This window comes from Fusarium odoratissimum, assembly GCF_000260195.1.
Source record: "Fusarium odoratissimum NRRL 54006 unplaced genomic scaffold supercont1.14, whole genome shotgun sequence".
Taxonomy (NCBI): Eukaryota; Fungi; Ascomycota; class Sordariomycetes; order Hypocreales; family Nectriaceae; genus Fusarium; species Fusarium odoratissimum.
This window is the reverse complement of record NW_022158700.1, coordinates 262,985-276,564: the sequence shown is the minus strand read 5'-3', so window position 1 is coordinate 276,564 and position 13,580 is coordinate 262,985. Positions and strand designations below refer to the sequence as shown.

The window sequence follows — 13,580 nt, the reverse complement described above, 5'->3', positions numbered from 1 at the left end:
ATCTTTTGTTCAGGGGTTTTCTTCAATCGTTGTCAATCAAGGTCCACCGTCATCGGTAAAATAATTTTGCGCCCCTCCGAATGCTGGTGAAGTGTCGCAGCGTTGAGGGGGGGGAACCGCTAGGCTATACCAAATCAAGCATCCAGCTCCATCCACAAACAAGGCTAAGACAACCAACACCATCCTCCAAACGCTCAAGACGTAGGTTCCCGGGCGGACAAGACATGAGCTTTCAAGCGCCTCCAAGCCCGAACCCCCACGATCCATCATTATCCTCACCTTCTTCTCCCGCGCCTGTGCCATCTCCAACGTCTACGGCGCGTCACTACCAGCAGCAACAACAGTACCAACAGCAGCAGCACTCCCCGCAACCGCAGCATCAGTGGCAGCAGCAGCAGATCGCTATGATGAATGGTATGAATGGGACGAACATGGCTGCCGGGATGCCTGTTCCTACGCCTGCGGGCCACCAAGCTGAACTTAACTACATCTATGGTATGGTTGAGGAGCTCAGCCGCCAACTTGCAGAGAACCGAAGAGTTACAGAAGATATTGTCAATGGTTTAGGACGAGTGAGGAACAGGGCGAGGGCACAGGGGGTCAGCAATTCACAAGTCATTGAAAATGCTGCCGATGATATAAATGGCATGTGCCCAATCTCACACTCGCTGAACCACAGCTAACCTATCCAGGCCAAGAACAAAACATCGACGTTCTCGTATCCCTCCTCACAGAGTCTCTCGAAAAGGCAAAGTTCAGCCGTGACGCTAATGCCAAACTCCTCTCGCAATACGCCAACGCCATGGCAAACCTCCTTCGACAATTCCACGAGTACAAGACAAAGCACGTCAGCGACGTAGCAGCCTGGCACCGCTCCTACCGTAAGCAACTCGCCGATGCACGCGACGAGAACGCTCGTCTTCGCGAACAAATCTGGCAGATGCAAGCGCACGCAGGCCGCGCCAACGAAAGCCTCCGCGAGTACCGGCGCAAGTACGACGAAGACGAAGGTCGCTGGAACAAACTCGTCGATGAGAAGGCACATCGTCAGGAGTTGCGGTTCTGGAAGCGCATGGCTATGCCTGAACTCGATGATGATGATCCATACTGGAGTGACGATGATGATATTATCGATCCGGCTGAAAAGCAAAGGCTGCATGAACTGGACCTTAAGGCGGCGCAGGAGCAGCTGGACAGTCAGGCGGAGGATAGTGATGGGCAGGGTCCGCCGCCTCAGCTGCCGCTACCGGGTATGGGGATCGGGATGGGCATGATGGGAGGTATTCCGATGCAGAGAGAGGATTCCGGGGCTTCGCATGGTGTACCTGCGCTGCCACCTCGGCCGTCGAGTGCGGCGTCAAGTACAGGGTCGACGGGGCAGTAGGGGGGAGTTTTTGAAGGGCACGGAGACGACTTGAAAAAATGGGAATGTTTTGATTTAGCGATACCCAAGACATGAATGGATATGTACTATAGGAATAAATGGATTTTATGTGTTAGCAATATGCTATTGCATGGCTTTCCTGAGCATCAGGAGCCACGAAGAATGAAGCGGTATCTTGCCTAATTCGGTGTTCATGATCATAAATGGTGGCCATTAAAAGAGAAACTGGTCAAGTATTGGATTAAGTATCATCTTATACTATTTTTCGTAACCCCATTTCCGGTATCAAATTATGGTATGCCGCCTGTGTTGTACACTACTCTTACATCAAATAACCCAACCGTGTATCCAGTCCAGTCAACTCCCCGCTCACCCTTATAGCATCAACTTCATGTTCATGTCCCTAACACGAATGGTTAATAACCACTCTGCTCCTTTCGCTGATCTCCATCACCGCTACCGCCACCCTCACCATCCTTGGCTCCAGCAGCTGCCTCCTGAATACCCTGCTCATCACCTCTCAGCTTGGCAAAGTATGCTTTGATATCTTCAGCGCCAATGGCTTGTCCACTCTCAGCGAACTGCTGGAAGAATGGCTTGAGTCGCTCCTTGAGGTGATTGTACGCCATGACACCTTCAATGGCCCGCACGCGGTCGACATTGCGAAGTGCGCTCTCGCCACGCTCGAGGAGACTGCCACTGCCATGTGAACCACCACCATTACCACCTGCCTGGGAGCCATCGTCGGACAGAGGCGGTTCATAGACTTCTTCCTCTTCGAGGAGCTGAGGGTGGGGGTTAAGGTTAGGATAGCAGGATGAGCAGCGGCAGAAGGCTTCGCGGAAGTCTTCCTTCATGAAGAGCGAGAACTGGCCCTGAGGGGCAGGAGGGAGATTCTTCAGCTTGCATGGGAGTGTATCTGTGGATGATGTCTCTGCGGGCTTTGCATCTTCAGGAAGGGTCTCGCTCTTTACACGCTTAGCTTCTGTAGACTCCTCGGCATCATCTTCGGCCTTGCGCTTTCGCGAGTCTTGGGCGGGCTCGTATGTAGGAGCTTGCTCAGTAGCAGTAGCAGGCTCCTCTTTGACAGGGGCTGCTGAAACTTTTGTTTCTGAGTCGGCTTGGTTGACGAAGACTGCCGGAAGAAAGCCTGAAGTACCAGCGTAGCGCTTGATCCAGGGATGCGCATCGACACACCTGTAACAAAGGAAGGCTTCGAAGGCATCTTCCTCTGGGAATCCTGGGGGCATGGGTACGTCTTCATCCTCTTCCTCTTCCTCAGCAGCAGGCTGGGCAGTACCGTTCGTCTCTCCAGACTTCTCGGCAGAATTCTGCTGCTCTTCGTTACCCTCGGTGATGGTCGTCAATTTGCCTTCGTCAGCATTCTCTTTAGCTGCCTTCTTAGGCTTCTCCATCTTCTCGAACCAGTTAGGTCCCATGCCAACAAGACAACCTGGATGATACCAGTCTTCGCCGCATCCACCTGTTTCAGTTGTTCCGAGACCAAGACACTGGAACATTGTACCCTTCTGTTGGAACGGATCATAGTCGCACTCGCAACCGCAGAACCTATTGCGGAAGTTGTGATTGTACTTGTTGTTCACATCGGGCTCCTCGGAGTGAACCCCACCTCGAGTGTTAGTGGCTTCGTTCAATCGAAGAGTACATGGGCTCGTTGATGGGATGCGCTTGGTACCGCAGTCGCATGTGAAGTTACGCTTCTGGAAGATCTCGACAAGGGTGTGTTCGCCGTGACATTGGATGGAACAAGCATAGCAGACACCTGCGGGGATCCAGTCGTCGCCTTCTTTCGCCGGTGGTGGGTTGCAAGTCAAGCAAGCAAAGACAGCTTGTCGCAGAGGGCCGAGGATCTTGGTGCATGTATCAATGCTCTACAGAGTCGTAAGCGCATGTCGCGATTGGGAGAGGAGTGGAAACATACGTAAGGCAGTGCCTCGCGGGCATCAGCTTCAAGAGCTTCCTGAGATCGAATAAACCTGGTTGGTGTTAGAGAGCTATCACGGGTTCAGAGGAATTGGTGTCCTACTCAGCAGCTGTTTGCGATGTCTCCGAAGTTTGCGATTTTCCAGAAAAGCTATCCTTGCGTTCTCGAGATCGTTGTTGAGGCGCATCTTGTGCGGGCGCAGAGGCCGAGGGAGCGTCTGCAGACATGACTGCGATCGATTAAATCGTAAGTTCTCGAGTATTCAAGATAAATGTGGAAAAGAAAGAAACAGATGAAAGATGAGAATTAAAGGATCGGATGATAGATTTGTCAGAATTGATGGTGATGCAAGGTTTGATACTTGTACAAGTACAAGCTGAGGAGAAGGGTCAGCTAAGGTATCGACAGTGCGACAGTACCTTACAGCTCGAGTTGGAGGTTGCGAAGCTTGTAAGGTGCTATAATAACGCGGGCATTCGTAGGGACGTGTATCGTGAGGTTCAGGTCGAGTAATTATGTCGCTCTGAGGAAACCACTTTACGCGTGGCACGTCAGTACCAATCAATTAACGCGTCAAGTCGCGCCTTGATACGCGAAATTACCCCTTGTCAACCGCACCCACTTTCATGCTGTCGTTTCCCTTCCAACCATCACCACAAATTGAGCCCCTCAATCTTGACACTTTCAGTTCAAACCAAACTTTTGGTCTTCGGAATTGCTCAGATACTCTATCACGATATCACAAAATCTAGATATCTTTGAAGAGTTGCAATCATGAGGTTTGTCTCCCCAGGGCGTTTACACCATTTAAACGAAAGAAATTAGCTAACAACCACTTGAAGTTCCCCGCTACACCCTTCTTCGGCTCGTCCGAATAGAAAGCGATCGCGAACAGGAGGAAGCGATGGCCCTTCACCAGCAGGCTTCGGCTCAAGCCCTATGCCTTCTTCGCCCCCTGCCGAGTTCAACATGGCACATGGTGTTGAGGATGACGATGACATCGAGGAAGAGGCCCAGATCCAAGACGATATCGACGAGCTCGACGAAATGGCAGAAGACGACGTTGATCTGTTCCGTGAAGGCTACGAGGCCGATTACCAAGAACGGGAGAATGACATGTACGAGGGCATTGGCATTGACGATGAGGGGGATTATGACGAGATGAACCTCGCCGACCGACGTCGGCTAGAAGCTCAGCTCAACCGAAGAGATCAGGCAGTCAGACGGGAAATCCCTAATATTTACCTTGATGGAGATGAAGACGATGGCGACATTGATCTCACAGCTCAGCCCCGACGTCGCCGTCACCATTACGATGAAGATCCCGACGACCTCATGGACACCGATATCATGGCCGAGGAACTCTCGCTGGAAGCGCTTGCTGATGTCAAGGCTTCCAACCTCACCGAGTGGGTGTCGCAACCCTCAGTTCAGCGAACCATCAGACGCGAGTTCAAGGCTTTCCTCACATCCTACACCGATAGCTCTGGCTCATCCGTGTACGGCAACCGAATCCGAACACTCGGTGAGATCAACGCCGAGTCTCTTGAGGTCTCATACGAACACCTCTCTGAAAGCAAGGCCATTCTGGCTTACTTCTTGGCCAATGCGCCTCAAGAGATGATCAAGTTGTTCGACGAGGTTGCCATGGACGTTGTTCTGCTTCACTACCCCGATTACGAGCGCATTCACGCCGAGATTCACGTTCGTATCTTTGATCTGCCTGTGCACTACACACTACGACAACTCCGCCAGTCTCATCTCAACTGTCTTGTTCGAGTCAGCGGTGTCGTTACCCGACGATCGGGTGTCTTCCCTCAGCTCAAGTACGTCAAGTTCGACTGCAGCAAGTGCGGTGTGACTCTTGGACCTTTCCAGCAAGAGTCAAACGTCGAAGTCAAGATCACATTCTGTCAGAGCTGCCAGTCGCGAGGTCCCTTCACTCTCAACTCGGAGAAGACCGTCTACCGAAACTACCAGAAACTCACTCTCCAAGAATCTCCTGGAACAGTACCTGCCGGTCGATTGCCACGATCGCGCGAGGTTATCCTTCTCTGGGATCTCATTGACAAGGCGAAGCCCGGCGAGGAGATTGAAGTGACTGGAATCTACCGCAACAACTATGATGCTCAGCTCAACAACCGCAATGGCTTCCCTGTGTTTGCTACCATCCTTGAAGCAAACAACGTTGTCAAGTCTCATGACCAGCTGGCTGGTTTCCGAATGACTGAGGAGGATGAGCACACAATCCGCAAGTTGTCTCGCGACCCCAACATCGTGGACAAGATCATCAGCTCAATAGCGCCTAGTATCTATGGACATACTGACATCAAGACCGCCGTGGCTCTGTCGCTTTTCGGCGGTGTTGCCAAAGTAACCAAGGGTGCTCATCACCTTCGAGGTGATATCAATGTGCTCCTCCTCGGTGATCCTGGTACTGCCAAGTCCCAAGTCCTCAAGTATGCCGAGAAGACAGCCCACCGAGCTGTGTTTGCTACAGGTCAAGGTGCCAGTGCTGTTGGTTTGACGGCCAGTGTCCGAAGAGATCCTCTCACCAGTGAATGGACGTTGGAAGGTGGTGCTCTGGTGTTGGCTGATCGTGGAACCTGCCTCATTGACGAGTTCGACAAGATGAACGACCAAGATCGAACATCTATCCACGAAGCCATGGAACAGCAGACCATCTCTATCTCCAAGGCCGGTATTGTCACCACGCTACAAGCTCGATGCGGTGTCATTGCTGCTGCCAATCCCATCGGTGGGCGATACAACTCCACCGCTCCTTTCTCTGCCAATGTCGAGTTGACAGAGCCTATCTTGTCCCGTTTTGATATCCTGTGTGTAGTACGAGACACAGTTGAACCCGAAGAGGATGAGCGTCTGGCCCGATTCATCGTCGGATCACATAGCCGAAGTCATCCTCTCAGCCAAGCTGAGCAGGACTCGATGGAGGTTGAACATGATACACAAGCTGAGACACAAGCCACGAATGGTGGTCGCAAGGCTGAGGGTGAGATCCCTCAAGAGCTACTAAGGAAGTATATCCTCTATGCTCGGGAACACTGCTCACCGAAGCTCTATCACGTCGATGAGGACAAGATTGCACGACTCTTTGCCGACATGCGACGAGAGTCTCTTGCCACTGGTGCCTACCCCATCACAGTAAGTTAATCCTACATCATGAACTCCGCGACATCTCATACTAACTAAACTCAGGTGCGACATCTTGAAGCCATCATCCGCATCAGCGAAGCTTTCTGCCGCATGCGCCTCTCAGAATACTGCTCATCACAAGACATCGACCGCGCCATCGCCGTCACAGTGGACAGCTTCGTGGGCAGCCAGAAAGTTAGTTGCAAGAAGGCTCTCGCGAGGGCGTTCGCCAAGTACACGCTCGCACGACCTGGTACTCAGAAGAAGGCCGGCAGTAACAGCCAAGCGAGACGGCAGACTGCTGTTGTTGGTTAAAACGGATAGTGTGTTGGTCTGATGTAATGAGGACGGGTGTTTTGGCGAAGAGGTTGGGAATGGATATCAGCTTTGCAATGACGGCTTGTATGATTGAGTTGAGAATACCTCGTATGTAGATTTAATGTATCATGAGATCAAAATTCACGATCACAACGTGCGGATCATTCCGTGTTCGCAGAATTGCTTTTATCATCATGGCAGTCTCTGTGTCATGACCTTAGTTCACGAAGCACAACGAGTGTTCGCAACTCAGACCAGAGCTGGTCGTTTCCTGAACTCACAGAGTAATCATGGTGAAAGAACAACGACGCTTTATATGAACAATGCCAGTATTACAGAAAATATCCTTCTCAGAACACTTGCTCTGCGGTTCGTTCACACTACTATGCACTTGGAGTGCTCACTCGATGAGAGGGAATTCAGGCAATAAATAGGCGTCAACCCTCCTGTTGACTTGGCCTTTTCTCCTCAAGACATTCCATCTCAGCAATCTTACCTCGACACTCAACACACTCAACAGCAATCTCCGCTCAACAAAGAAACACCTTTATCTACCAACAATCACCATGACTTCCTTAATCAAATTCACGGCCCTCCTCTTTATCTTTGTCAAAATCGTCGGCACAGCGCCCCCAGAGCATATCTTCCAGAAACCTGAAGACTTCCAACGCACTGACGACGATGTTGAAAACGCCCACCGTCACAATGCCAACATCCGAGCATGGTATGATGTGCACAGACGCAACCGCCGATGGGACATTTATCTCGGTCTTTGGCTTGCCAAGCTCGCAGTCGCTCTCCATAGTTTGGTCGTTACAAACGGCCACTTTCCCGGATCACTGGCTGGGTGGTGTGCCTACGTGGTGGTGTATTTCTTCCTTGCTGAGGTGTTGATGATTGTAGAGAGTTTTTGGGGTATTGCCTGTGTCGTATTTGGGTGGTATAACCTATCTGCTATGTGGTTCAATCTTTGAACTCCTTCGCATTTCGAGGTTAGGTGCCTTGTTTGAGTAAGTATGATATTGCTGGGTATGTCAATATTGTGCCATTCACCTGAAGCTCTCTCCTGAAACTGAACCACAAGTTGGTTTGGTAACGCAACTGCCAGAAACATTAACTTGACAAACGTGGTCTTACGTAAAGTCAGCAAAGTCCCTATATATAGGAAATAGAAAATAGAAAGAGAAAAACGGTGGTAAACCAATCTCTGGTGTCCCAAATAAAACGGCCTTGTACTTCCCTCCAACCTTGAAGATTTGCGATTGTTCCCAGTCTGATCCTCCCTTAAATCGTAGCTCTGTTGGCAGAATCATCGTAAGCGTCAGAGAAATTCAAGGATATAGTCAAGGATTCATCTTCCTGACATGGAAGTTGACTTGGCTCTCCTTTGGTCAATATTTGCATATCTAAATACCAACAGCTCGATCACAACGAGGCAGTTTTCATATTGCTATGTAATAGGAGCTACTATCGTGAACATATATATATATGAAGAGAGAAGTCTGCTCCCACGGGTTTTCTGTTTCTAAACTACTCCTGCAGCGTAACTGACCTTTAGAATCAAGGGATTGGTGCTTCAAACCACTCCTCAACAGCCTTCGTGAACTGATCAGGATCCTGAAGCGGCGCAAAGTGACTCACTCCAGTCAAAATCTCGATGTGACTACCCTTGATAGCCTTGTGCAACTTCTCCGGTACATCCCTGTTCACAGCCTCCTCATGCTCAGCCCCAACAATAATAACCCTCGGTCCATCGATAGATCCAAGCTGCTCATCCGTGAACTGGGGAAGTGTAGCCTCCATAGTGGCAACTTTGGTGCCGAAGAGGGTGAAGTTGGCGTGAGGCTGTAGTTCACCGTACTCAGTACGGCAGCGAGAGACAAACTCTGAGAAGATGTCTGTGCTTGAGAATGTGGCGTTGGTCTGCTCGGGGTTGGCTGATCCTCCAAAGATAAAGGCCTTCTTGATAGGCTCTGACATGACAGGGTCGATGAGTGCAGCGAGAGTTGTGATGGCACCATCGGACCAGCCAACTACGTTGTACTCGGAAATACCATGACTCTTCAGCAGATCATTCGTATCTTGAGCAAATCCCTCATAAGTAAAGACATCGTTCTTGTTGAAAGTTGAACGACCGTGGCCGCGACGATCAACAGCGATGACATAGTATCCATCTTTGATAAGACGGGAGATGACGGATCCAAAGTATGCAGAGTAGCCTAGACCGCCATGATCCATAACAATAGGGATAGCATCTGCTTTCTTGTTGTACTCTTGCATCCAGAGAGAAACATTGTTGATGGGAGTTGTTCTGTGGGTGATAGGTGCTGGCAGGTCTGGCGTGGGTGGGAGTGTCAGCCAGATTGGCTTCTCCTGACGGGTAGCCAGACCGTTGGCGAGAGCTCCGAAAGCGAGCAATTGTTTGAACAACATTTTGAATCGATTGCTGGTTTCCTCGACCATAGCTCAGGGGCTGCAGAGGCATTATATATTCTAATTGGTGGTCTAAGCTGTGATACGAGATAGGCTAACAAATCCCAGTCAATACTCAACTGCCGGAGAGCACGGCTGTTATTAGAAACTCTAAACCAGGGAGCATAGTAATTTCATTTAGAAAGACGCTATGCTGGGATATCCTAGTCGAAATACTGTTTTCTGCTTGGTGGATAGTATATCCGTATAGTTTTTCAACGCCGTTGCAAACTCTATCTTTCGCTTAACGGACAACTCGGAGTCAACGATTATGCTATCACTGCGCTTATTAACAAAAGCGTCGTAAGTCATTCGACTATCCGAGGTTCCCGAGCCAGGTTGGTTATGTATGCTTTGTGTTTCCAGGTCTTCATTGAGCCTATGATAGGTCGAGTAGTCTTTGTTTGACATCGACCTGAATATCGTGCCATTGGCTCATCAACTGTGCAATTGCTCTACATTCATTTTCCTTACTTGTTGGCCGACCCTGTATTTCAAAGAACTTAATTAGCCATTTCTGAGGAACATTTTGACATAGATTTGTGTCTATGTCTCTTGGTGACATCAAAATTGAGAAAAGAAGCATTGTGAGGCAGAGGTTTAGATCTCAGTTCTATCCTGTCGAAGCTGTCAAAAATCAAACCAACTTAGACACTGAAACACTGAAGAAACTCGATACGTGATATGAGTTCTTACAGTTTGCTCTCTTCCAGTGCACTGTCAGAACAAGGTAGCATGACTTCAATGACACTCTCCGGAGAAGCAGCATTGGAGTAAACACCAACAACCTCAAGCCCTGCCTCTGCCACAATCGCTCTGAAAGTCTCTTCAGTACGCTCACAAGCCTCACCGATGTGCCCCAGCATCATCATATCCATACTCGTAGCAGGCACGGAAGGGTTCTCCTCGGACAAGACTATCTCGTTGATGAGAACTTTGGAATATCCAGGTTTCAGTGCAGGCTTCAGGTTCTTCAGGATCTGCACTCCATGCTCGACACTCCAGTCGTGGAGAATAGAGTGCAAGAAGTATGCTCGTGCGTGTTGAACTTGTTGGGGAGTGAAGAAATCGTGTTTTTGAGTCTCAAAGACTGATTTGTCGGCCACATCTGCTATGACTTCTGGAAGATCCTGGAGTATCAAACGGCCTGGTGGTTTGATGCTATTTGAGAAAGATAACAAGTCATGGCCACAGCCGCCTCCAACGTCAACGAGAAACACATCACTGATATTCGTGTCAAAGCCAGAGGATAGACGTTCTTCAACAGGGTAGAAAGTCCACCAGTCTGTGTTTCCAGCTCTATACACAGACATGAAAGATCCAAATAAGTTGACAAAAGGGGGATTTGCTGCCAGCCAGTCGAAGAAAGGCAAGGACGAGTTATGAGCATATTGGTAAGGGCCATCTGTTAGACCGGGATGCTGATAGTTGGCCTGCTTAAAGTGATCCGGGAAGCGACAGAAAGACTTTGCTGCAGCCCGTTGACAGAATGATATGCTATGCTGGTAATTCTCCTGTGCGAGGGTGTTGGAAAGGGCTGTGGGGTGCCAGCCTGTAGACTTGGAGAAACTGACAACTTTGTGAGCGACAAAATGTCTCATGAAACGCTCAAGCAAGGGCCCAGCAATGCCGGTCTTCTCAAATAGTGCTTGAGTAGTGAGTCCATTCTCCGCTCCTTGCAGAAGTTGAAATATTTTCCTGTTGGCTGCAACTTCAAGTCAACCACCCAGAGAAGCCTGTACGAGTCAGAAACATAGTACCAGTGGATAAATAGCTTCTTACAGTAGCAAACCAGATGCGCTGTATAAAATCAGTTGGAGTTTCCAACTCGGCGAGAAGTTGGCGGTTGAGGTCGAGCAGAGTCTCTCTGGCCCCAAGTTCTTGTTTGTCATATGAGACAGCTGCATCCTGCATGCGTTTGATGATGTCCGAGGGTGCCATTTCCATGTTTTGGTAGCAGGGAAAGGAGAACAGAGTGACCTTGGGGGGGTTAACCTTGTTGGATGGGCGATCCAAGGATCTTTTAATCACTCGGGGGCTCTATCCCTACGCTTCGTCTGCAAGCCCCGGGGAGCAAGAAAACTTCTAATCCAAGGTCCACTAAATATTTACTAAATTACACTAAATTTACCTAATTCTTTTTATCACTTAGGATACAGGTCCTAAGTTTTCTTGCGCCGCCTTGGCAAGCTACAGACTCACGGTGCGTTTGCATATGACCTGCTACTAGAGGAGATAAAAAGTGGAACGATAAACCAGTTGTGGCAGACAAGTCTGTGGAATGCGATATGTATCCTGGAAGCAACATGTTTAACCCCTGTTTGTTCATCTGCAGAAGACCAGTGTTTGACCCAAAACCACGCCATGGCACCGCTTTGTCTGGCGCTGAAAGGCTTCAAATGTAATCTGAAATGCTCCAGGTTCGAAGACTGTTTCTAACTGACAGAGTGTAAGCCGAGAAATGCAGTGATGGCATCAGATCTCTAATGTTCTTGGCTGTTGGTGCAGCCAAGAACCAACAAACAACATCTAGGTGACTAATATGCGCATGTTGTTGGCTGTTAGAGCCAACACAATGTATTGTTCCCGGTAGATCAACTCGACATTATCCGGAACGATATCTCCAACTGCAGGGGTTTTCTTTGCAACCAACAACCTTCAACGTGTTTGTCTGTTGGTGCATTATATCTCTTCATACTTGGATTTCCTTTTGTTGGACTGTTGGTTTGACAATTATAGGCCTTTTTGCAAGGTCAGGTCATAAAAGGAGTAACAAAATATCCGTGGAAAGAAACCCCAAAATTGGGTGTTAAGACTACATTAGCAATTGCTTTTCGATTAAATTTATTTGTCCCTTATCTAATTCTAGTGACTATATGCAATTCATAGTTTTGTCGCCCTTTTGATGGATTCAAGTCATGTTTCTACCGATTCGAAACAGACAAAACTCTGCCTGATAGCATGGATATTCACTGGAATGGCCATCATCACCGCCATGACCAAGCTCTTTACAACAGTCCTTATGTTTCGCAGACCAGACTGGGACGACCTAATGATTGTCTTCTCTTTGGTTGGCAGCATTGCTGCGTCTTCCCTGGTGCAAACCTCGGCGGATCTTGGCTTGGGGCGTCACACAGCAGCCGTTGCTTCAGAACCTGGAGGAACTCAGAGGATGGTCAAGACAAAGATCCTTCAGGTGGTCGGCTATCGTAAGTGCAATACTTCCCAGTTACCAGCATTATTGCTCATATATGTCTAGCCTTTAATATCATGGCCTACAGTCTTCCCAACGCAGTCATTCTAATCCTCATCGAACGACTCGTCGGTAAAACGAAAACCATCTCCCGTCGATTCCTCCGCGTTGTCGTTGCCATCCAGATCATGCTGGCTCTAGCATCAGTAATCATCACCTTCGTTCAGTGTCGACCGACCAAGATGCTGTGGGATCAGTCAGCGCAAGGAGAATGCTGGAGTCCGCATGTCTTCAACTACACGTCCTATGCCGTCAGCGGCTTCACTGTCTTTACCGACCTCGTCCTTGCGATTGTCCCTATACACGCTTTCTGGAAGCTGCAACTCAAGGTGCAGGAGAAATTGGAGATCACTTTCATGTTGGGACTGACATTTCTCTCTGCGATTTTCACCATCATCAAAGCTACATACTTGGATACATTCAACGACAGAACAGACCCTTGTAGGCACAGAGTGTCACTCTATTTTGGGCGTCAAACTGACCACTCTAGTGTATAACGTTGTAACTTTGATCGTCTGGGGCTTGTAAGTATATTCTCCGCGTCTAAAGATGACTCGAGCTGACGTGAAGAAGAATTGAGCAGAACATTGTCATCATGGCAGCAAGTGTCCCAACTCTGAGGCCACTCCTCCGACTTATCAAGGACAAGTATCCTATGCGAAGTGCTGTCGGATACATAAAGAGCGGTAGTGGGACCGATCCGAAGCACAACGCATCTATCTCAGAGATCCCTTTAGGCAATGTTCAGCAAAAGACGGAACAAGGAAGTGAACCAAGCTGGGAGACGCAGAGTTCCTCCGAGGAGTTAAATGGAAGGAGAGCTACACCACCATTCGAGTAGTACAACTGGTTCAGATGAATTGGAAAGGAGATGTGTAGCATAAAAGGTTTACTGATCACCCTAGTGATGTAAAGTCTCACGATAAATCATTGAAATATTAGATTCATTCATTATATAGTAACCCTCGCCTTCAAGCCATCCAGTGACCATGAGAAAGCGAGTCCAGTCCTGATCCGTTCCTGAAGATGATAGTTCATTACACATGAAGGGTATG

At 49.0% G+C, this 13,580-nt stretch overlaps 7 protein-coding genes across 7 annotated transcripts; 4 read left to right on the top strand and 3 right to left on the bottom strand.

The window, feature by feature from the left end:
* Positions 1-113: 113 nt before the first annotated feature.
* FOIG_08920 (uncharacterized protein) lies at positions 114-1,563 on the top strand. The gene is made up of 2 exons (XM_031209068.1): positions 114-645; positions 693-1,563. Exons 1-2 carry the CDS (start codon positions 225-227, stop codon positions 1,382-1,384), a joined length of 1,113 nt encoding a protein of 370 aa, XP_031061105.1. The 5' UTR covers positions 114-224; the 3' UTR covers positions 1,385-1,563.
* Positions 1,564-1,569: 6 nt separating this feature from the next.
* Positions 1,570-3,865, bottom strand: FOIG_08919 (uncharacterized protein). Its single transcript, XM_031209067.1, has 3 exons — positions 3,432-3,865; positions 3,327-3,381; positions 1,570-3,276 (listed from the first exon to the last, which is right to left on the bottom strand). Exons 1-3 carry the CDS (start codon positions 3,554-3,556, stop codon positions 1,801-1,803), a joined length of 1,656 nt encoding a protein of 551 aa, XP_031061104.1. The 5' UTR covers positions 3,557-3,865; the 3' UTR covers positions 1,570-1,800.
* A 93-nt stretch (positions 3,866-3,958) lies between these two features.
* On the top strand, positions 3,959-7,030 carry FOIG_08918 (minichromosome maintenance protein 2). The gene is made up of 3 exons (XM_031209066.1): positions 3,959-4,108; positions 4,172-6,491; positions 6,546-7,030. Exons 1-3 carry the CDS (start codon positions 4,104-4,106, stop codon positions 6,795-6,797), a joined length of 2,577 nt encoding a protein of 858 aa, XP_031061103.1. The 5' UTR covers positions 3,959-4,103; the 3' UTR covers positions 6,798-7,030.
* Positions 7,031-7,366: 336 nt separating this feature from the next.
* FOIG_08917 (uncharacterized protein) lies at positions 7,367-7,774 on the top strand (the record flags this gene model as incomplete). The annotated part of the gene is made up of 1 exon (XM_031209065.1): positions 7,367-7,774. The coding sequence occupies one exon, from the start codon at positions 7,367-7,369 to the stop codon at positions 7,772-7,774; it is 408 nt and encodes a 135-aa protein (XP_031061102.1).
* A 412-nt stretch (positions 7,775-8,186) lies between these two features.
* On the bottom strand, positions 8,187-9,269 carry FOIG_08916 (uncharacterized protein). The gene has a single exon (XM_031209064.1). The coding sequence runs from the start codon at positions 9,261-9,263 to the stop codon at positions 8,361-8,363; it is 903 nt and encodes a 300-aa protein (XP_031061101.1). The 5' UTR covers positions 9,264-9,269; the 3' UTR covers positions 8,187-8,360.
* A 124-nt stretch (positions 9,270-9,393) lies between these two features.
* On the bottom strand, positions 9,394-11,253 carry FOIG_08915 (uncharacterized protein). The gene is made up of 2 exons (XM_031209063.1): positions 11,055-11,253; positions 9,394-11,008 (listed from the first exon to the last, which is right to left on the bottom strand). The coding sequence occupies exon 2, from the start codon at positions 10,871-10,873 to the stop codon at positions 9,965-9,967; it is 909 nt and encodes a 302-aa protein (XP_031061100.1). The 5' UTR covers positions 10,874-11,008; positions 11,055-11,253; the 3' UTR covers positions 9,394-9,964.
* A 791-nt stretch (positions 11,254-12,044) lies between these two features.
* On the top strand, positions 12,045-13,476 carry FOIG_08914 (uncharacterized protein). The gene is made up of 4 exons (XM_031209062.1): positions 12,045-12,481; positions 12,532-12,966; positions 13,016-13,049; positions 13,099-13,476. The coding sequence occupies exons 1-4, from the start codon at positions 12,178-12,180 to the stop codon at positions 13,364-13,366; spliced, it is 1,041 nt and encodes a 346-aa protein (XP_031061099.1). The 5' UTR covers positions 12,045-12,177; the 3' UTR covers positions 13,367-13,476.
* The last annotated feature ends 104 nt before the right edge of the window (positions 13,477-13,580 follow it).